General features: G+C 41.4%; 1 protein-coding gene across 1 annotated transcript; it reads left to right on the top strand.

Moving 5' to 3' along the window:
- Positions 1 to 19120, top strand: MTO1 (mitochondrial tRNA translation optimization 1). The gene is given in 13 exon segments (XM_055001607.1): positions 1 to 321; positions 3947 to 4146; positions 5266 to 5383; positions 6715 to 7004; positions 8428 to 8540; positions 8806 to 8996; positions 9387 to 9517; positions 10697 to 10901; positions 10990 to 11161; positions 12407 to 12525; positions 18175 to 18332; positions 18909 to 19004; positions 19006 to 19120. Coding segments are annotated over 13 exon segments (2121 nt in total). The 5' UTR covers positions 1 to 95; the 3' UTR covers positions 19108 to 19120.
- Positions 19121 to 22584: the final 3464 nt, after the last annotated feature.

Genomic DNA, 22584 nt, shown 5'->3' on the forward strand with positions numbered 1-22584 from the left:
CAGAGCGGGCTGAGTTGCAGGCCGGCGGGTCTCTCGAGTCCTGAATTTGGCCCGCAGGAGCTTTGAAGGGGACGTCGCCTGTCTGTCTGCCCCAGATGTTGTCCTTGGGCCGCAGCGGGCCCCGCGTGGCGGCGGCTGTGATTCCCCCAAGGCGGCTTCGGTGTACGAGGAACGACACGGCCTCGGCGGCTCACAGTTTCGGCGTTCCCAGATACGATGTCGTTGTCATCGGGGGTGGCCACGCGGGCACAGAGGCAGCCTCGGCGGCAGCCCGGCTAGGAGCCCAAACGCTACTTCTCACGCATAAGATAGACACCATAGGTAAATAACGAGAAGACGGCCGATCGGTCTTACTGAGTTAAATCTTCACTAATCCGAAGGAAAGTGCAGGACAGATGCGCGTTGCTAACATTTTTGTCAGGAAGCAAGTACAGATTTACCCGAATACCGTGGAAGGTTTGGAAAGAGCTTAGGATATGTTCAGGATGTCGTAACACTTTAGTGCTGGACGAACTTTTTCTCCCTCTCCTATAATACTGGAAATTGGAAGCATCCAATGAAACTGATGGAGAATAGATTCAAGGCAGACGAATGGAGTTGGTTCACTACTCATAGAATAAATTGTGGAATTTTCTGCCACAAGATACGGTTACCGAGTTCCCCTCACAGTTACCAACCAAAATGGGACATTAAATTTTTGGAGAGCAATTTCCCTTGAGGAAGAGGCAGCTTCAGAGGATGAACTCTGTGGCAATCCCTACTTAACTCCCTCCCCAGGCACCACCTCCAAATTTACAGGAATTTTCTAGTCTGGTGTTGGCAACGTTACAGGATAGAGCAATGGCCAGTAAAAGATGGCTTTTGAAAGGATTGGACAGATCCATGCAGAATAGGTTTCTCAGTCAGCCATGATAACTACAAGGAAACATGATATTTAGAGTTCAGATGTCCCACACGCACCCACATTGTGTGGCTTTAAACCAGGAAAGATAGCTTGTAAGTATTTGATTTGGTATGCCTATAAATCTTTTGTTAGTTTCATTCCACTGGATCTGAAACCAATTCATCTTTATTGATATTTGGTCTAGCTATTCAAAGGTAACTGTCCAGTACAATGCTAGTTCTGCTGTTGGAGATAAGAGAAAATGTCTCTGTAAAAGAGCAGGATCTGGATCTGATAACACCCTTAAAAGACCAACTTGATTTCCAAGGTATGAGCTTTCAAGAGCCAAAGCTCTTGATTATAATCTGTTCCTTATGTTTTTTTGAGTTTATTAATTGAAATTTAAAAAAAAAAGAACCAAAGCTCTCTTTGTCAGATATGTTGAAAATCTAGTTGATTTTTAAAGTGCTATTGGACTTGGATCTTGGTCTTCAACTGCAGACCAAAACACCTACCCACCTGAAACTATCTCTGCTTTGTTATGCAAGAAAGGCAAAGCCCAAGCAGTTGATACATTGTTATTCTGAGGGCAAATAATCTTACATGTGAAAATGCCACTGTGTTTAGCATGGAACAAACATTATGAACATAGGATGAACAAAATGTATGTAATCATATGGCTTGGATAGCCATGTGATTTTGAAAAAGAACTTGGTAAGATGCTTCCTATTTATGCCTTTTTGTAGTAGAAGCTGCCTTTCACTCTCCACAACATGATTGTGGCCATAGGGAAGTCTAGACTTCTTTGCCTTACTCTAGGCTTTGTTAACTGGAAAAAAACCCCTTAGTAAAGGCTGTTCTAGCAACTACATTGGTGGTGAACTTCCATTTCCAACCAGTGAATGGGGAGGGGGGGTAAACAAAGTGTCAATAAAGATGAAATACTTTTAGATCTCAGGATTTATAAGTTCTGTGGTTTTAAACCTCAGACACACACAAGGCAGTGTGTGAATGCGGGTGGAGCCTTTTTTCCTGATACATGACTTGAGAAATCCCCTTTATATTTAATGTTTTATAAGTGGAAGTACTTACGGGAAATGACAGCTATACAGCTGACAGTGGTGTACAGTCATGAGCATGCTAGAACGAAGTACTAACATGTTCCTTGCAAAGGTGGATCGAAAATAATTGTTTTCTCATTTACAGATATAATTCAGGCCCAATATGGTCTCTAAATAGCAAGCACTGATGAAGTGGGAACTGACATTTATATGGGTTGGCGAGTTTCTCACTGAAGGCTGCTTTATCTAAATCTTTACAGATTAGCTAAATAACAATGTCAGTTTTCTGAAAGAGAAGCACTTAAATGTTGGGGCTGAGTGATGCAGGAAATAGGATGTTGGACATGGGAAATCTAGGTCTTGACCTTTGCTGGATTCCTAGTGCAAACCAGAATCTTTCAATCTAACCTTACATAAAATTTGGAAGGTAACCTATATAGTGTTGTATGTCTGTTTGTCTTGAATAATAATACTACAGCCATCCTTTCTGACCCAACTTGTGTTTCGTCCATCTCTTATTGATTAAACTTTAAAAATCCTGGTTATAACTTCAAGTGGGATTTAAGTCATTGTTAGTGTGTTTCTCCCTGGTCTTCCTTTTTATCTCAGTTAACAGGGGGAGTGCATCGCTGTTAATTCTCTTGGGCATGCCGTTGTGCGTTCTACGTGGGGATTGCCTTGGAAAAAGGTCCAGAAACTTTATCTGAAATGCACTAGCCAGGCTACTATCAAGGGTAGGGGGCAGGGACTGTATTCCTCTGGTGCTGAAAGTCCTGCACAGGCTACCAGTTTGTTTCCAGGCACAATTCAAAGTGCTGGTTCTTACCTTTAAAGCCCTAAATGGTTAGGACTGGAGTCAGAATTCCTGAAGGACTGTTTTCTCCTGTGCTGTTCAGCCTACCATTTAAGATCTACTTCATAAGCCCAGGTCTCCATACCCCACTTTCAGAGGTGCTACCAGAGACAAGGCTTTTTCAGTAGTGGTACCTTACCTATGGAATGCCCTTCCCCTTGAGGTTTATAGGGTTCCTAGCTACTTTCTTTTAGGTACCCTCCAAAACATTTCTGTTTACTCCAGTTTTTAATTAAAGGATTGCTCTTTCATTCCATTTTAATAGTTTGCTTTTTGCCTGAAAATTATTTATTTTCAACTGCTTTTCAGCTGTTTTATGCTCTGGGTGATTTAATTAACAACTTTTAATGTTTTATGTTTTGATTATATTTTATTTTATAAGCTTCCTTGGGCATGAAATTTTTTCTAAATAATAGGAAAGGAGAAGGGTGGAGTATACAGTTCTGCGGAGCTTTTATGTTGTTTTCAGATAGTGTATCTTGGGTTGAAGCTGAACCAGAGCTCAGACCCCAACTCTAGCAAATATCAGAAGAGGGAGAAAGTGTTTTGTTAAGCCATAACTAGAATAGGTGTTTCATTCTGCATCTCCAGTATCAGTGTTCAAGGTTACCATGCTTATAGTGGAATCCTGTGCAAAGTAATTCCAATCTCAGCCCATTGACTGGACGAAATTCATAAAGTTGCTGTGTTAGACACATTAAGGGCCATGTCCTCATGCTCCATCCATGCTTGTGTTTGTACATGCATAAACCTGACAGATTTACCATAAGATGTTTTAATTTAGTCAGTGGCAATGCAAAGATTAAGTGTTGAAACGAAGAGTTACTTGAGATTAGGTAACATCTATTATCATCTTGCAGTAAACGGTAAGAAGTTATTTGAATTAAGACGAATTAGTGTGTCTCTGATTTCTATTGTTTTCTTTTATGTTTCCCATTTCTCTATCCAAATAGATAAATTGCATAAAGGAATTTTGGTAACAGATCAAAGACTACTGGCTTTGGGTGCTATATCCCAGGTCCCCAGTCCAACATGAAAATTATGCAAAATTGGAGCAGTGAAGGGAAGCAGATAGAATTAAAGCATAGCTTATAATATGTGCACCTGTTGTTTCCTGCTGAAAGAAGTTCACGTGTTTTTAACATCCAGGACAAATGTCATGTAATCCTTCCTTTGGTGGAATTGGGAAAGGACATCTGATGAAGGAAGTGGATGCATTGGATGGGCTCTGTGCCCGAATTTGTGATCAGTCTGGAGTGCATTATAAAGTGCTGAACAAGCGCAAGGGACCAGCTGTCTGGGGTTTCCGAGCTCAAATTGATAGAAATCTCTACAAAGAGAACATGCAGGTAAGAATGTGGAAGGGAATGGGGGGAAACATGGCTAGACTAGTAAGATGTGAGGTAGGATAAATGTGTCACCAAAAGGACACTGAGGGGATGAGCATATGGACTCCGTATTTAATGAAATACATGTCAACTATCCTGATATTCTAGAGACACCTTAGATTGTTTTCTGATTTACACATGGAATATGACTCCAATAATAGCAGGAGTTTATTTTTTACATGTATAAATTGCTGCCAGCCAGCAGCTTTCCAAAGCAATGTACAATTTTTATTTTGCAAGGGTAGATGAAATTAGCAAGTTATTAGGAAATTGACAAAAAAATGGTGTATATTAAGGAAAATGTTCCTCAGAATTGCAGAGAGAGAACCAATCAGTAATGTGCATATACTGAACAGTTACATGGAACTCTTTTCTTTTCTTTTAGATGTCTCTCTTTTTGTGATGTCCTTAGTTCAGAAATTTTGCTTTTAAACAGAAGCTTAAATATAGATGGCTGTTTTGTGCTCATATACAGGGCTCATTTTGAGGGGGAGCGCGCAGGAACACAGTTCCGGCAGTTCCCCAAAGAGGTCACATGTCAGGTGGCCCCACCCACCTGACTCTCGGCCATTTTGGGCCCGTTTCAGCCTGGATTGGGGTCGAAACGGCCCGGATCAGGCCTCTGACAGGTGGTGAATCACTCTCCCACTCAGCAGCGGCCCGATGCTGACCATTTTGGGCCCCTTTTTGTCATCTTGGGCCCAATTTCGGCCCTGAATGGCCAGGATTGGGTCCAAAACAGCCAGGATAGGTGATGTCAGGGGGTGTGGCATATGCAAATCAGTTATGCTAATGACACACTTCCAGTGATGGCAAGAGGCAGTGCATATGCTAATGAGTTATGCTAATGAGTTTCTCCAGCTCTTTTTCTACGAAATGACCCCTGCTCATATAGATGATGAAACAAAAAAGTTGACTTTGAAAGAGGGAAGGGAGGAATGTGAGGTGAATTTTCACCATAAAGCTTGCACAAAGTGAGGTGTCCCTGAGAAGGAGGAATTCTGTTTGCTTATTTAGGATTCGTCTAAAGGCTTGTCAGTGTTTGAGCACCATCTCTTAACATTTCTCTTTTTCTAGTAGAAAGAAATCCTTCAAACCCCATGTCTGACAGTGTGTGAGGCATCTGTGGAAGATCTTCTGCTGACAGAACCAGAGGCTGAGCATCCTGGGAAATGCTGTGTCAGTGGGGTCATTCTGGGTTAGTATAGGAGGAAGGCTGCTTCCTGGAACGGACCTGTCTTCATATGAAGATGAGTCCTTACATCACAAGAATGAAAATATCCAGCAGTTTGTAGTCTAACATTAGTGGAACATGGCATTTTTGACCTTGTGTTATCTATTTCCTGTATGTTCCCTCTTGGAGTCAGATGACTGGGTGAAATATAGATGAGAAGAGCTCCTTGTTGAATCTACTACTCACCCAATAACTTTTCAGAAGCTTAAAAAATTCACAAATGGTGGCGATGAAAAGTGCTGACTTTGGTATCCTATGGTTCCTATCTTTGGGATGTGGATTACATGTAAGGTGATACATAGTAATTACAGAGGAACTGGAGAGCAGGACTACATGGGATCCCGTAAATAAAGAACAACCCTCCCCCCATACTTACCTTAAAACTGGTCGTACTGCAAGACCAAATGATAGTTGGTTTTGTATGCAGTTTCTGAGTGGGCATATACTTTCACCTATGTTAAAATGACTTTAAAGTATCTTAGGTTGCCCAAGGTCATGTAGTTGTTCAAAAAAGTTTGACCTTTTTATCATCTGAAGCTAAGCGAGTTTGCCTGGAATTAAATCACACTGCTCTACTGCTTCAGAGGTACAGAGGCTGGCACTAAAATCCTGTTACTGTTAGGTAGTAATCGGCAGCGTGATCTGGCTTTCTGCTTCAGAAACCAGCCACAGTTTCAAGTTGCAGATTCCCGGAAAGTGTTCAGTATATAGATGAATCCAGAAAGCAGTGAACTTCAAGTGTGTGTTTGTGACTTGCCACGGCATTTGGACCAGTCGGCAGTGCCCTGTGGTGGTTTCACTTTGTACAAGTAGTTGTTTGAAGCCACCCTAACTTGAAGGTGAGATGGCTTTAAAAGGTTTGGGATGGGACCACTGAGAACAGTGCAAGGAGAACGACTGGCTCAGTCTGTAGTCTGGCTGTTTTCTGGATTGATGTCATTCCAGTGCAGAAAGTTCTGGTAATTCAAGTATGTGTCACTTTGATGTTCATTGATCAGAAAACTAGAGTGAATTCAGCCTATGTACATGTCTCCACCCACCCTTTGATAAGATGGATAAAAGAATACCTATGGCATGAAATGGAAAGATTCCCCCCCCCCCCCCGCTCTCTACATTTATTCTAAGCTACATATTTCCTCCTGAAAAAGTTCTGATGGTGAGGGGAAAGTTTGGGTTATCTTGATGAAATGTTATGATGGGGTATCATAGAAAGATACTGCTTCCTTTGAGATCAGGAAACCAGCTGGTGTACTAAATTTATCCCATTATGCTTTGTTTTTTTCCCTCTCTCTCAGGGGATGGAAGGCGAGTGCATGCTGGGAGCGTTATTCTTACCACAGGGACATTTCTGAGGGGGGTGATCCTCATTGGACTAGAAATGCATCCTGCTGGGCGGATGGGAGATCAGCCCTCAATTGGCCTTGCTCAGACTTTGGAAAAGCTGGGATTCACTGTTGGTAGGCTCAAGACTGGAACTCCACCCCGGCTGCTGAAAGACTCCATTGACTTCAGTGGTCTGGCAAGACAAGAAGCTGACAACCCTCCTGTGCCATTCAGCTTCCTTAATGAAGTGGTGTGGATAAAGGTGGGATGGCATCCTGAGTGTGCCTGCAGCACTGATAAGGAGAATTTGTCTCTCTGAAGCTATTGAATGTCAGTGCACTGCCTGTAGCACTCGAGCATATTGTGAAACACCTGCTTTGATGTGGAAGGGACTTGACTGCTGGAGTCACAGCACTAGCCAACTAAATGTAGGAAATGTAGTCGGAGAACTATTATATTTACTGAGTCTTGTTAAAAAGTACTGGGAATGGTGCAAAGGTCTTTCTTCCCCATTTCTATTACTGTCCTTTAGAATGGCCCGCTTTAGAATTCTTAGTCTTAAGATTTCAGCCCTCCTGCATATGTAAAAGGACTGTGAGCAATTTAAATATCCTTTTTCCTTTCACTAGTGGCCTCTTGCCCTCCAGATAGTTACCCTGTGATGTGTAGACGAGGGAACTCTTTGATCCTTGCAGCTACCTACACAGTTATTCTCCTCAGTGTATCATTCTTTTCTTCTCAAGTGAGAACATACTTTGATCTAAAGAGAGACCACTAGAATCCCAAATGGTTCAAGTTACATGTCTTCTTGAAACAGAGTGGGACTTTTTTAGAATCCTCTCTGCCTTTTTAAAGGGTATATCTACATAGAACAACAGTTACGCTTACTTGAGGGATCTGTAGATTGTATACTAACTGGGCTCTGTGTTGCTTAACTTTGCAATGGACTTCCTTTGTGACCTTTGATAGATCAATAAATCTGCAATCCTATGCAGTTACTCCAGTCTCAGCCTATGTAAATTAACAATTATATTGTGCAATATGAAACCATGTTATGACTTAGAAAGGGCAGGGCTTTTTTTCAGCGGGAATGCGGTGGAACGGAGTTCTGGCACCTCTTGAAAATGGTCACATGGCCTGTGGCCCCACCCCCTGATCTCCAGACAGAGGGGAGTTTAGATTGCCTCTAGATCAGGGGGCGGGGCCACTGGCCATGTGACCATTTTTGCCAAGGGCGATTTAAATTTTAACACCCCCCCCTTGTTCTAGCTGACCCAAAGTGACGTCATTGTGCAGGTCCTGAGTTCCACCACCTCTTTTCCCAGAAAAAAAGCCCTGAGAAAGGGTATGGGTGCAACTTTCTTAGAACTGCCCTATTACACTATAGTAATGGTAAAGGGCTGCACTGATAGTTGTGTCATCTTATGTTCACTTTAATAGAATTACATGCTGTTAAAATGATGTGAACTTCCTTCTCAGTGAATGTATTCAAGACTAGAATAAGCATTTTTGTGTTGTCAGTAGCAACTAGAAATAATGATTTTTACACTTTGTATTGCTCCATACTCCGGTAGTATGATAAAGACGACTTAAACACATTGTTATCAATGAAAACAAACCATCAGGTATGCAGAAGTATCCTAATTCATTCACTAAATCAAAGTGGTTCTTCTTCTTTTTTTCAGCCAGAACATCAAATGTCATGCTACCAGACTCATACCAACCCCAAAGTGGAACAGCTCATCCGTGATAATCTTCATCTGAACAATCATGTCAGAGAGACAACAAGAGGACCTCGGTGAATTCTCCTTTTATATTATTTATGTACCATTAAAAAGACAAGTCTCTGCTCTCAGGAGCTTACAGGCTAACTTTTGGCAGACAGGGAGGCAATGGGGAGAGGAGGGAAGGAAAGAAAAGTGCCACAGTAACAGTGTGACTGAGGACTACAGCAGTAAGAAAAAGTGTCCAGTCACTTGCATTGATTCAGGAAATCATGTGGAACGTGCCTTGTCCTTCTCACGGCTCAGCATCTTGATGTAGCTGGTTATTCTTGTGTCTAGGTATTGCCCCTCACTTGAGTCTAAAGTTCTGCGTTTTCCAAACCGTGTGCATCAGCTCTGGCTCGAGCCTGAGGGTCTTGATTCTGAGGTCATCTACCCACAAGGAATGTCACTGACATTGCCATCTGAAATCCAGGAGCAGCTCATCACCCACATTAGGGGCTTGGAAAAAGCTAAAATTGTGCAGCCAGGTAGGAGATCACATTTCTCCAGTGAAATGAGGCTATATCTCAGCACCCGGGAGAGAGTTGTTTATTTACTTCATTTATACCCCACCTTTCTCCTCAATGGGAATCCTTAGTGGCTTATCTTGTTCTCTCTTCATTTTATCCTCACAACAACCCTGTGAGGTAGGTGTGTGACTGGCCCACAGTTACCCGTGAGCTTCCACAAGAGTGGGGGTTCCAACCTGGGTCTCCCAGTTCCTAGTCCAACACTCTAACCAGTACATCACAGTCACTCTGTAACAGATTAACAAATCTACAAACCAGCATGCTGTGGTGCATGTTTTCATGGTCCTTAAAATGATTTCATGTGGCAAGTGTTTCCCACAGTTATTTTTTTGATGATTTTTCTTCTAGGCTATGGAGTTCAGTATGATTTTCTGGACCCACGTCAGTTGTTTGCCTCCCTCGAGTCTCGTCTTGTTCAGCGACTCTTCTTTGCAGGACAGATAAATGGCACCACAGGCTACGAGGAAGCTGCAGCCCAGGTTAGTGAGTTGGGGAAATTATGAAGAAAATAGATATGAAAACCCTTCGGCCATACTGATCTCAGCAGTTACTAGGAGAGTGTAGCCAAAAATTATTTGTTTGGTTATGCCAAGCTACAACTGATTTCAAGTAGCCCAGTTTGGCCTGAGCTCATCAGCGTTTGGGAGCTAAGGAGGGTCAGCTACAGTCAACATTTGGAGGGGAGACCACCAAGGAAGATTGGGGTTGCAGTGCAAAGGAAGGCAATTGCAAACTACTTCTGCTCATCCCATGCCTAAACACTCCATGGTTGGGATCACCAAGAATTGGTTGTGACTTGATGGCACAGTCTTCTTCACCTCTGATTCTTCTGGCCATCCACACCTTGTCACAACCAGTTTTCCTGCCTCAGAAGCTGCTCTCAGGCCTTTGCTGCTTCCTCTTCTTTTCTGGACCATCCCCTTTTCCAACCTATCTTCTTGTCGAGTTCTTGACCACTATTTTGAGGGAGGCAGGTAGCGGGAAGAGCAGGAATGGCTACATGAGCCAGCTAGGGGGGAGGTGGTGGTGCTGCAGGAGTGGGAGGTATGGGAACTACATGTCCACTGCTGCATGAACCTGGTAGGTGGAGTTAGTAGTACTGCAAACAGATTGACAGAGAGGGGAGCTGATGAGTGGGGAGGAAAGATGGGATTCCCCCCTCCCCTAAGTCCCACAGATCACCATTTGTAATGTATTGGTTGTAAACACATTTACCACTATGCTGTGTAACATTATTCATAAACCATTGGACCCCATACACCCCAATGCTGGCATTCTCTATTTACAATAATCAGAGAACCACTCTGTTAAGCTATTTAGTTTACAGTGCCAACTCAAGCAAAGTTACACTATTCTAAGCCCACTTACTTCGGTGGACTTTAAAAGCATGTAACTCTGGTTAGGATGACACCGTAATTATGGTAAATGAGGGCAGTAGCATTTTTCATGTGTATACAGTGTGAACTGTGTCTCTTTAACTGTGGTTGCAGTGTCGTCAGCTGGATAGAGTCCATTCAAAATACATAACTGATGTGGCTTCAAACCCCCCCCCCCCCCTGCCAAGATGAGTGATGAAATTGGTGTGGTGGCATTCTCTGTAGTCACAGTGTATCCTGTGGCTTCCCTGTGTCTCTTGTTACTTTGTTGCTGTTCACCAGGGTATAATTGCTGGAATCAATGCTGGCCTTCGAGTGAAAGGTAAACCTCCCTTTATTGTCAGTCGTACTGAAGGCTACATTGGCGTTTTAATCGATGACCTCACAACTCTGGGCACCGATGAACCATACCGGATGTTCACCAGCCGTGTGGAGTTTCGGATGTCTCTGCGTCCAGATAATGCTGACAGCAGGCTCACCTTCCGAGGTAGCAGGATTCTCCAGTAGTGCTTCTTTTGCACCCAAGATTCTGTCTTCGATCTCTCCTTATTTTTCTTTGCTTTCTGTACTTGAAGGCTACAGTGAAGCTGGCTGTGTATCCCAAAAACGGTATGACCAAGCATCACGGATGAACACAATGTTGGAAGAAGGAATTGAAGCACTGAAGGCTATTGAGCTCAGCAGCACAAAGTGGGCACGGCTGATTCCTGAGGCTGCCATAAGTACTAACCGTAGCTCATCCTGCAGGTATTGACTGACCTATTCTTTTCAGGGGTTATTTTAATAAGGTCTAAAAGCAATATGGTATTGAAACATTGTATCGTGTGTTCCTGGTCTCTCAAATTTATCTTGAGTAGTAAATTTAGAGTGTAATCTTAAACAGAGTTACGCCTTCAAGATCCGTGGGGTTAGAAAGGTGTGCCATGAACAAAAGGAGCAGCTGTCAGCTTATGGTGCAAAGGAGGCTGGGGCTGGCTGAGAACCTTGCTGTCTCAGGAGAAGTTCTTTCACATCCTGGTGTCAAAACATACACACCCTTTGATCTGTAGTCAGCTTGCTATTGGGTAAAAGATTTCCCAGGCTTTTCGGGTCCAGAACTTTAAGAGTTGATTAGGTAACTTGTCTGAGGGTGGAAGATCAACAGCCTGATACAGAATTGAAGCTATGTATGTGTGTGTGAGTACTGCAAGATAAACTGAGGCTCTTTCACTGGGTCTTTTTTCTCCTGTATGAATAATAATATAGCCATTCCCATATGCAGAGTTAAGTCTTCTGTGTTGCTTGAGATAGCGAGCTAGGATTTGTAGCTGGCATGTACAAATATAGACAAGTTTTGGAGTCAAGATAATTCCGAGCAGTTTTGGAAAATTATACTTGCACCCAATCACATAGCCCTAATTCATGTTGCAATTGCCAGAGCTGTGCTATCTGGATTTTGTTATCAGATACTTGTGGTATTTTTCCTGAATTACCTTGCAGAAAATACTTGACCATTGCATATTTCTTCCATTTTGTATAGTTGCCTTCTCACATCCACTGCTAATTTCTGATAGAAAAGCTGCTGTCCTTAGATTTCTCTTTATGGTTTCTTCATAACCTATCTGTGGTCTTTTTTGTTAGCTTGTATAGTGTTTGTGGCTGGGCTGTGAATCAGCATTCTGCTGGTTCAAATCTCACTACTGCCATAAGCTCCTCTTGGCCCCAGTTGTATCTTGACTTTGTTCACCACTTTGAGTGGGGCAATAATCTGTCTAGAAAAGCAGTATACAAGTGCAATTATTAATTTAAGGCAAGACAGCCATATTATTGTTTTGTGCTTGGAAAATGCCTAATGCGATATGTTTAGGATACATATATGGTGACAATATAATGATGTGAGAAAAACAGAGACCTGTTAAATGTCCAAAAGAGATATTAGATAAAGAGAAGAGATATTAGCTGAGATTAATTCACTGGTATAATAATCAGAAATACTTCCTTTTGCTTGGTCAGTGCTCTGGACATCCTTCAGTACCAAGAGGTCAATTTGGAGATTCTAGCAAGAGCTATCCCAGAGCCCCTGAAAAAGTTTGCTGAATGGAGACAGTTGGCTCAGAGGCTGAAAATAGAAGGTAAAGAATAACACCACCTAAGAAGATCAAAATAGCAAGGAGACCATTGTTGTTTGGCAGCTAGTTCAAAGCAGATATTTTCTGCAGGGCAGATTGAATCCTGAAAATATCACTAATTATTGTCATTATCTCAGACTGCTCCTGGTCTTGGAGAAAGACCCTATTTCTTTATCTCTAGTAGTGGAAAGTGTCAATTTTGATACTGGTTACTGTATTGAATAGATTTGAGGCATTCACAGATGGACAATTTTCTGTGGCTATGTCCCATTAGCCAGATTCATCTTATTTCATTTTTCATTTTGTTCTTTAATTTGGTAGTTTTTTAAAAAAACCAGTAAAATCAGTATTTCTTTGTTTTTGTGAATACAAGTTGTGTTTTTTTTGTTTTCGTTACTGCATTTGGGGGGAACATGATGTCTTCCCAGTGAGAAGACAGATAACTAGTTCTGGTAGCCATGCTGTGGCTACAGATGGCAAAGGAACTATTCCACTTTAGTGTCAGAGATAGTGCAACGAGAGCAGAACTTATCTGGGTAATGAAAACAATTTCAGCTGTCTTTGCTTTTGAGCCAACTTGTGAACATACGGGAAAACTTTCCAGTTTGTTTCTCAGTGCAGTGCCCAAGATTTTTCCCTCTCAAGGACAAAAACACGGTATCTAACAACAGATGTGCTGGCCCCATACTTCAGAAAACAGTTGCTAAAGCACTTTAATGGTGCATATTACACCTTGTGCTATGATGAAACCACAAATCTCACAAAGAATTGCAGGTAGCTGTTAGATACTGGTCACCAACCAAAAACATGATTGTGACCAGGCACCTCCAGACTTTTTAATGGGTTTGGCAACAAGCTTAAAGATATTTACAGTAAACTGGATGAAGTTTTGGCATTGGCACAACTTCCTCAGACAAAACTGCTAGTGCTAAGTAACAATGGACCAAATGTCAACAAGGCTGTAACTAAACTCATGAATGATTATCTTATTTTGACAGAGAGACAGCCTGTGGTTGATATTGGCACTTGTAATTGCAACATTCATATTATCCATAATATGTTCTCTAGGAGCATGGCAGAATTGGGAGATGATGCGTCACATTTAATTTTCCTTCTTTGTGATTTTTTTGATGGGCAGCCATCATGATGAGAGGATTTCATAAAAATTCAAAAAGATGTCAGCATCCCAAATCATCGTTTCTTGAAACATGTTTCTTCTAGGTGGTTATCATTAGAAAGTGCTGCTGCAAGACTGATTGAACAGTGGCCAGCAGTTACAAAGTATTTTAAAGACTTTGTTTCCAAGAATAAAAGTGATTTGATGAAATCTTCCATAAAGGATAGAAATATAATTAACCTCTTAAATTATGAGACAATGAAAGCAGAGGTGATGTTTTGTTGCACGAGTATCCGCTTATTTACAGAGTTCACTGGAGTGTTCCAGAAAGAAGAGCCTTTGGGGCATGTGATGCACAGTGAAGTAAAAACACTCACGAGAACCATAATGAATCGTGTTTGTAATAGTACAGCACCACTGTTTCTTGAGGCCTTCAGTGATGAGTACTACATAACTGAGAGAAGAAATCAGTGACAGTAGTATCTGTGACAAACTGAAAAATCTTTCTAAAAAGGAACAGCTACTCTTTTTAATGGGACCAAAAGAAATTCATAGCAGCCAGCAAACACCTTTTATTTCAGTCATCTTTGAACAAGCCCATCTTCAGAAATCTTCAATGTTTAGCTCCAGCACAGCAAGTCAAGGAGGGAACCCATGAGGATATAATGAAAGTAGCAGCAGCACTCCCAATGAATTTTCCACTGGATATGATTGCAGATGAATGGAAACTTCTTAGACTCAAAGATGAAACTGCCAGTGAAACTTGCCGCATAGACACATACTGGAATCATTTCTTTGAAAAGACCAAACTGTCTGGAGATCCAAAATACCCGCTGGTTACCAAAGTAGTGAAAGCAGCATTATTGTTATTGCGTGATAGTGCATACATAGAAAAGGGGTTTTCAAAATCTGGATGCATTTTGACCAATGAAAGGGCTGCATGTCAAAGAGAGCTTTCAATGCCTGCCTGATGGTCAAAGAAACTTTATATCATGTATACGGGAAAAAAGTTTACTGTGTTAATATCACACAGCTTTTACAGATGGCAGGAGCAGCTCATGTTCATTACAAGCAATATTGTGATGAACATCATGCCATTAAAAAGAGCAAAAAGAAAGGGAAAAGCCAGAGTAGTTAGAAAGCTTTAAGAAGATAGCTGCTGGTTTTCCACGGAGCTGGCTGACCTGAAGAGGGTCGGAAGACATCTAAAAAGACCCTGGCAAAAAACTCGCTCAGAAGCTGATAGAGCATGTTACAGAACACACTGGAGGATCTGTGATGCGGAAACAAAAGCACTAAAGAAACGTTATTTCTCGGCAACCATTGCATCGGCTAGCTCACGACTGTCCCAATTGTTCAGGATACCCAGATACCTTTGCTTAGTTTTTTGCTGATAAAATAGCACGAATATGCTCTGATCTAGATGCTAGCTGCAATGCAAACGAGATAGAAAAAATGCGTAATACACCATCTGGCCTACATTTATCCTGCTTGAAACCAATTACAATGACAGACCTTAACAAGATCCTGGCATCTATGAAAGCCACTATTTGTGCGCTTGATCCTTGCCCACCTTGGCTGTTAAAATCAAGTAAAGATCACATAAGTGAACTAATGTAAACCAATGTAAACTAATGTAAACCAATCACTAACTCAGGGCAACTTCCCTCGGCCGCTCAAACAGGCGGTTATCCATCCGCTAATTAAAAAAACAACCCTAGACAAAACTGATGTGGCCAGTTATCGCCCAGTCTCTAATCTGCCCTTTCTGGGCAAAGTGATTGACAGCAGTAGCTGACCAGATCTTCTTGGATAACTCTAGCGCTCTGGACCCTTTCCAGTCTGGATTCAGACCAGGGCATTGGACAGAGACAGCACTAGTAGCGTTAGTGGATTATTTCCGTCTGAGAGCTGCTGTAGCACAGTGGTTAAGTGGTTCAGCTGCGAATCAGCACTCCACTGGTTCGAATCCCACCACTGCCATGGGCTCAGTAGGAGGCCTTGGGTAAGCCACTCCTCTCAGCCCCAGCTCCCCAGCTGTATTGTGGGGATAATAATAACACTAACTCGTTCACTGCTCTGGATGAGGCACTAATCTGTCTAGAACAGCGGTATATAAGCGGTTGTTGTTGTTAATGTTAATATCAATATTAATATAGACAAAGGCCATGGTTCCTTATCGCTCCTCCTGGGTCTATCTGCAGCCTTTGACACAGTAGACCGTGGCATCCGGTTGAGGCGCTTGGAAACAGAAGTGGGCATCAAAGGATGTGCCTTGGATTGGTTTAAATTGTTTCTCATGGGATGGACTTAAAGGGTTGCCATCAGAGATCAGCTATCTCTAGAACGGGAACTATCTTGTGGGGTTCCACTGGGTACAGTCTTATTTCCCATGTTATTCAACCTCTACGTAAAGCCTTTAGGAGAACTCATTCGCAGCTATGAAGTTGGATATCATCAATATGCAGATGACACCCAACTCTATCTCGCTATCCAGGTTCCCACAGGATGCAGTAGAAATCTTAGATCACTGCCTGACAGCCGTGGTGAAATGGCTGAAAAATAACAAATTGAAATTGAACCCAGACAAGACTGAAGTGATGCTTGTTGAGAAGCCAGAGATCTTGAAGGACATTGTACTCCCCACTTTCGATGGAGTTCTTCCGACCCTTGCAGACTCGGTTAAGAGCCCAGGGGTTATACTGGATCCAGCACTATTAATAGAAAAACAAGTTAAGGTAGCTGAAAAAAATGCTTTCTACAACCTCACTCTAGCCTGGAAGATGGCTTCTTACATCGACACAGCCAACCTGGCCACCTGGATCCATGCTATGGTAACATCAAAACTTGACTATTGTAATGCTCTATACATAGGTCTCCCATCAAAAAAGTTAACTAGGATGCTCCAGTTGGTGCAAAATACTGCAGCTCGACTGTTATCAGGCGCAAGCAGGCGCATGAACATCACTCCCATCCTACAGTCACTCCATTGGCTACCTATCAGTTACTATGCTCAGTTCAAGGTATTGGTTATTACATACAAAGCTCTTCACAGCCTTGGCCTGGCATACCTACGGGACTGCCTCCCTCTCTCTGTTCCTCCACTGCAGTTTCGCTCATCTGAACAGGGTCTCCTGCAGGTGCCAGCCTGCACATGGGTGAAATCAACAGCAGCCTGTACACGGGCTTTCTCTGTGGTGGTCCCTACCCTGTGGAACAGTCTGCCTGAGAGGTCAGGAGAGCCCCCACTCTCCTGGCTTTCTGCAAATTATGCAAAACTGAATTATTCAAAAAGGGTTTTTACTCAGATAGGAGGGATGAATTGTAGGGAGAGGACTCCAATTGGTAATGAGTTAGGGACCATAGACTTCACCACTATGTTGCTTTACATATTATCTGTTGCTTTAAATATGTACTTCTATATACTACCTGTGCTTCATGTTGTCTAATGTCAGTCCTAGAATTGATTATGTTCTGTTTCAGCCATTCCGCTATTGAAGCCTTGCTAATGCTATGTTTTTGTAAACTTGTATTTATTTACCCTATGGCATTGTTTATGGAAATGTCCTTGCCACTGTATGGAAATGTTCTTGATACCGATTGTATTAACCTCACACTATGTAATCTGCCTTGAGTCTCAGTGAGAAAGATGGGCTATAAATGACATAAATAATTACATAGACAGGATAGTATACAAGAGAACAAAGCAAAACTGAGAAAGATGTCAAGAACAGAATGAGAAGAGGATGATTGTTTGAACATTGCTAAGTGATGCAACCAAATGTGTAAAGGAGGCTGCTGACAAAAAAGATATGGTGGGATTCAACAGTGCACAGCTCATGCTAGCTAGAACGTGTGGAGAAAGCAATGAAAGGAAGAGGACAAGAAAAAAATGCTTGCGGATGCAGTGCAGAAAAATGTTGAGAAACTAAAGAGTTTGGTTTTTTGCTTAAAAAGAAATTAACAAAGATAAAGTAAAAGCAAAGACAAGTCTTACATTAATTATGTTTTATTCTTATAATGATTACTTCATGTAATATTTTTAACGTTTTGCTGTTTTATTATCTGCAGTATGCAATTATTTTCAATAGAGAATTTTTTTATAAATTTTGTACAATAACAAACACATTGTCCTATTTTCATAAAAACTTTTTTTTTCAATAAAAAGTGTCCGATGGCTGGCTACAGGGATGGTGGAGGCCAGATAATAATTTTTTAAGGAAGTCTCAGTTTTACTTTTAAAACACTAATTTATTGATAGGCTGAAATTAAATTGTTCAGTAATTTGTCCATTTTTTGTCAGTATTTGGCCACATTTTTTGGAATTTTGGTCAGTAAAATCAGTACTTTGACTCTTTGACTAGTTTCCACCCCTCGTGTTGTAGCATTATTTTCAAGACACTATAAATAGTATCCATCAATAACTATGCCAGATGTTGTAGTTTTATTTGCCAAAAGTTTCTATGGTATATGCCATTGAGTATTTCCTGGTTTTTAGGGGTAACCTTTCTGTTCATTCTCGTTATCCTTGAAAGCTGTTTACAAGCAGCCTGTGTCCATTCAGAAGGTGGAAATAGAAGAAGTGCGTCGAGATGAGGCTCTGCAGTTGCCAGAGGATCTGGATTATTTTGCCATCAATGCATCACTATCCCAGGAAGTGCGAGAGAAATTGGATTCCCACCGTCCTCATACGGTAAGGAGCTGTCATGGGAGGGGGTAAAATGTTAAAAGAAAGCTATATAAGCTGTAGCTGTCATGTGTGTCTTTGAACTTAATTAATAATTTCCAAATGCATTCCTGTGGTGTGCTGAGGAACCACTGGCACGTTTGGAGGAGGGGTTTGCTTGCTAAGGATCCAGAATCCCCACATCCAGCCATGAGGATTTCTGAGTGTGCCCCTTTGAGAATGGTAAGCATTTCATTGATGCTCAGTTTTCACTAACATGCTGCAAAGACAAAGTTGGATCCTACAGCAGAAGAGACACTTGTGTCTGAGGAAGGCAGCACTATTAGCGTAACAGATCCATGGGATTCAACCCATCCTTTAACTTTTTTTTTCATTTTTATTACTCAAATCACAGGAGAAGAAAGGGTAGCAGGAAGAAATAAAACAATCATTTTGATGGTGTTATGAAACAACCCTCTATTGTATTAAATAATAGGTATTCTCACTATTCATTTATAATCCAGCATCCTCCTCTCCCACTCCTCACCACACACAAAAAGTCTAAGAAGCCCATATTGAAAATACCTTGGTTTTTGTTTCTAGATTGGTGCTGTCAGCCGAATCCCTGGAATTACACCAGCTGCTGTTGTCAACCTGCTACGATTTGTGAAAGTCAGTCGCCAAAGAGCAGAGGGAATGAAGTAACTTATCTAGAACTGATAGCCCCTTACCAGATGCAGATTTACTGGGGCAGAGAAAGATCCAGATTGCTGCTCAGAATGTTTTTAAACAAAGCCATTAAACATTTATTTATTAATAATTGTGTATTAAATTAAAGACTCTGGCTTTAAGATTGTCCTGATAGCATGAATGGATTGATGACAAATGTATTGGTAGAAGCACAGTTAGCCCAGTGTCTCCTCCGATTCTTGCCACATCATAATGCTATGAAAAACACCTGTAGTTAGATAAAGTCAGTCTGCTTTCTAATGTGTGGACCATAGTTAGTCTGAATGCAACTAACCTGTTACAGCAGGAACAAGCGAAAGAAGCTGTTGCAAGTGAATCTCGTTAATAATGTCCCTTGGCAATCAAGTGCAGTGCAGTTTGGTTATTGTGTTGTTTTTTTTATCAAGAAAAGGGGCAAAAATAGTAGTTCTTCAGCTGTAAGTAACAGTTTTTAGTAATAAAAAACTGAAAGCGTCACCCTAAAATCAGTGAAAGGTGCATTTTTCCTTACACTGTTTTCATAGTAATCCATGGAAATGTGAGATTTAACCAAGGTCATCCACTTCCATTACATAGCAGAATGGACATTTGAGCCTTGGTTTGCCAACTGTACCAAATTTATGATAGACTCTATTAATTGGCCTTCTTAGTGTAGGCTATGTTAGGAACAGTAACTAGAGATCCTCCTCTTAGGTTTATGGAATGAAAAGAACCAGATGGGGTGAGAGAGAAAAGTCCCAAGTCATATAATGCCAAAAATATCTGTATTCAGACGGCTGTGTCTTGACCACGTCGCCACGTAGTCACAGAAGGGGAAACCCGTAGTGGCAACGAGCAGTACCGGTCCAATCTCACTTGGCTCGTTTCAGAGGTACTCTTTCGTCAGGCCCACATTCTACAGGTACAACATTATAAATAATTACAGTATACACACCAAATAATAGTCAGTTACAACAGCATTCATAAGCAGTTACTTACTGTTACAGTTCCAGCATACAACACATAATACAAAACCGTCAGGATAATCATTCAACAGCAACGAAATCAGGTTGGCGTCAAGGTAAGGACGACGCTTGTCTAAGCTATTTTTAACCGCAGCAAGGGTGGATCCTAATTGGTGAAATTTGGGTTATGTAACCTCACTTAAAGTGGACTCCCTTGGAAATGAAAGCCTATCTATAATAAAGTTATATTTTAAAAGTTTCATTATTGCACACATCCCACTTGCTCGTTGCCACTACGGGTACTGCTCGTTGCCACTACGGGTTTCCCCTTCTGTGACTACGTGGCGACGTGGTCAAGACACAGCCGTCTGAATACAGATATTTTTGGCATTATATGACTTGGGACTTTTCTCTCTCACCCCATTTTGATGTTTTGCTACACTGTAATTGATTGGGATATGTTATTACACAGTAATTAATTCACTATTTGCTTAGTTATTGATTAAATTTATTGTAAATTTATTGTATATGCTCCAAAACTTAGTACCTTTTATAAGTTGTCTGGCAAACTTCCTTGGTCTTCTGTTTGTGTTGCTTTTTTAGAAGAGCCATCTTGTCTGTCTGTGACTCTGGCTGTAAAGTATCCACAAATTTGGCAATATTAAGAATTGGCTACACTGATAACCCAGATAACACTGAGAATCCAGCTACCAATGTGCATTTCTAGTTTTTCATCTAGTCCTTAAGAAATCATTCCAAGCTGTCCTCATGTACAAATGATTCAACTTCTGGATTCCACGGAACTTCTGTAACAGACTTGGGAGCCATAGCTGAAATCAGCCAGTTTTGATGATTGATATGTTCTGGTTCTTTTCATTCCATAAACCTAAGAGGAGGATCTCTAGTTACTGTTCCTAACATAGCCTACACTAAGAAGGCCAATTAATAGAGTCTATCATAAATTTGGTACAGTTGGCAAACCAAGGCTCAAATGTCCATTCTGCTATGTAATGGAAGTGGATGACCTTGGTTAAATCTCACATTTCCATGGATTACTATGAAAACAGTGTAAGGAAAAATGCACCTTTCACTGATTTTAGGGTGACGCTTTCAGTTTTTTATTACTAAAAATTTAAACCTTAAACCTTTCAAGCTGGAGAAAGGTGGGCAGGCATAAATGATGTAAATAAATAAAGCTGACAGTGGAGGGCAGACAAAAGGAGAAGTTAGATGGGGGTGGGAAGGAAATAGGAAAAGGTTAGGATATGGGGGTCAGCTAGGAGAAGCAAAAGATAAAACAGTGATGGCTCCTGCAGGTCCTGCTTGTAGTATTATAATATAAATGAATTGTAGCTCTAAACAAATGAAGTGAATTTGAAATTTTATCATCTAATTTTAACAGGCAGTGAAATATTGCTTGTTGGCACACACACAAGCCATTGAGATCTAATGTTGCCATACACACAAGCCAGAGATCAATTTACCACGCCTACTGCAATTCATGCTCCACCAACTGTATCTCACAGTATAATGGCCACAAGATGGCACTGAACAAGCACAGTGCAGGAGGGTATGGTGGTGTTGGTCTTTCCAGCATAACTGAACAAATGTGACCAGCTCTATATGACCTGGTACTGAAATACTAGAAACAATTCCCGCCTCCCTTCTAAAAGTTATGCAGGCTTTTTGACCTGTGGAATTTTGTTTAAAAACAGCAAAAATTGCTACTTGGGTTTATGACCATACTCATTCCTTTTGAGAAGACTGTATTATCTGACTCCTGTTTTGCCACCTGCGATTATGAAATTAAAACTTTAAAAAGTTCTAGCTATCAGACATCCCCTTGCTTGCCCCCTCTGCAGTATGTTTGCTAAATCATTTTCATATTGCAGTTTTATCGCTAGTTTTTAATACAGCAGAATCAAATGTTTTCTAGCTGGTTTTAGTGGATGACATGGAAAATAACCACTATACTGGCTCATGGATCGTGTGCTAGTCTAATAGGTGAAACATAGGTCCTAGTACACACTTGGTCAGGCAGCCCTCTGGAAGACCTTGGGCTGGTCATGCTGCCTCCACTGACCAGCTTTACAAGGCCGTTAAGGCAACATGAAAAAAAAATGTGTACCTTGGAATAGTGGGGGATGTCAGCTCCCTTTCATAGTTCTCACATAAGTAGAAATGGGCTTATTAGTATTGCAATCTCTGAAATTCCACATTGTAGCTTGTATTTTGTGATTTGTGGGATCCTCCTAAGATTTAGATAACTGCAGCTTTTTGAACATCAACAAAAACATTGGTACAAAATGTTTCAGGACAAAAATACATAGACCCTACAAGCCTGTTACAAGTGGAACCAACCCCATTCCTTCAGAGCAAAGAATATGTCAACTCGAGAGCCTTTTGCATCAAGGGATGCTTCTTGTGCCAGAACATGCCAGTTCTGGCACAAGTCTTCATCTACCACTCTAAAACCCTGTTTTAACTCAAACTGTATCACCGGAAATTTCCAGTAAGAGTATGTAACTTACTGCAAGTTTTTAAAGTCTAAACAGCACATCACAAGCATTCCCTGCTGCCGCCACCCAGCTCAACAGCTGTGCATT

The sequence above is a fragment of the Eublepharis macularius genome, chromosome 1 (assembly GCF_028583425.1).
Source record: "Eublepharis macularius isolate TG4126 chromosome 1, MPM_Emac_v1.0, whole genome shotgun sequence".
NCBI classification, from domain to species: domain Eukaryota; kingdom Metazoa; phylum Chordata; class Lepidosauria; order Squamata; family Eublepharidae; genus Eublepharis; species Eublepharis macularius.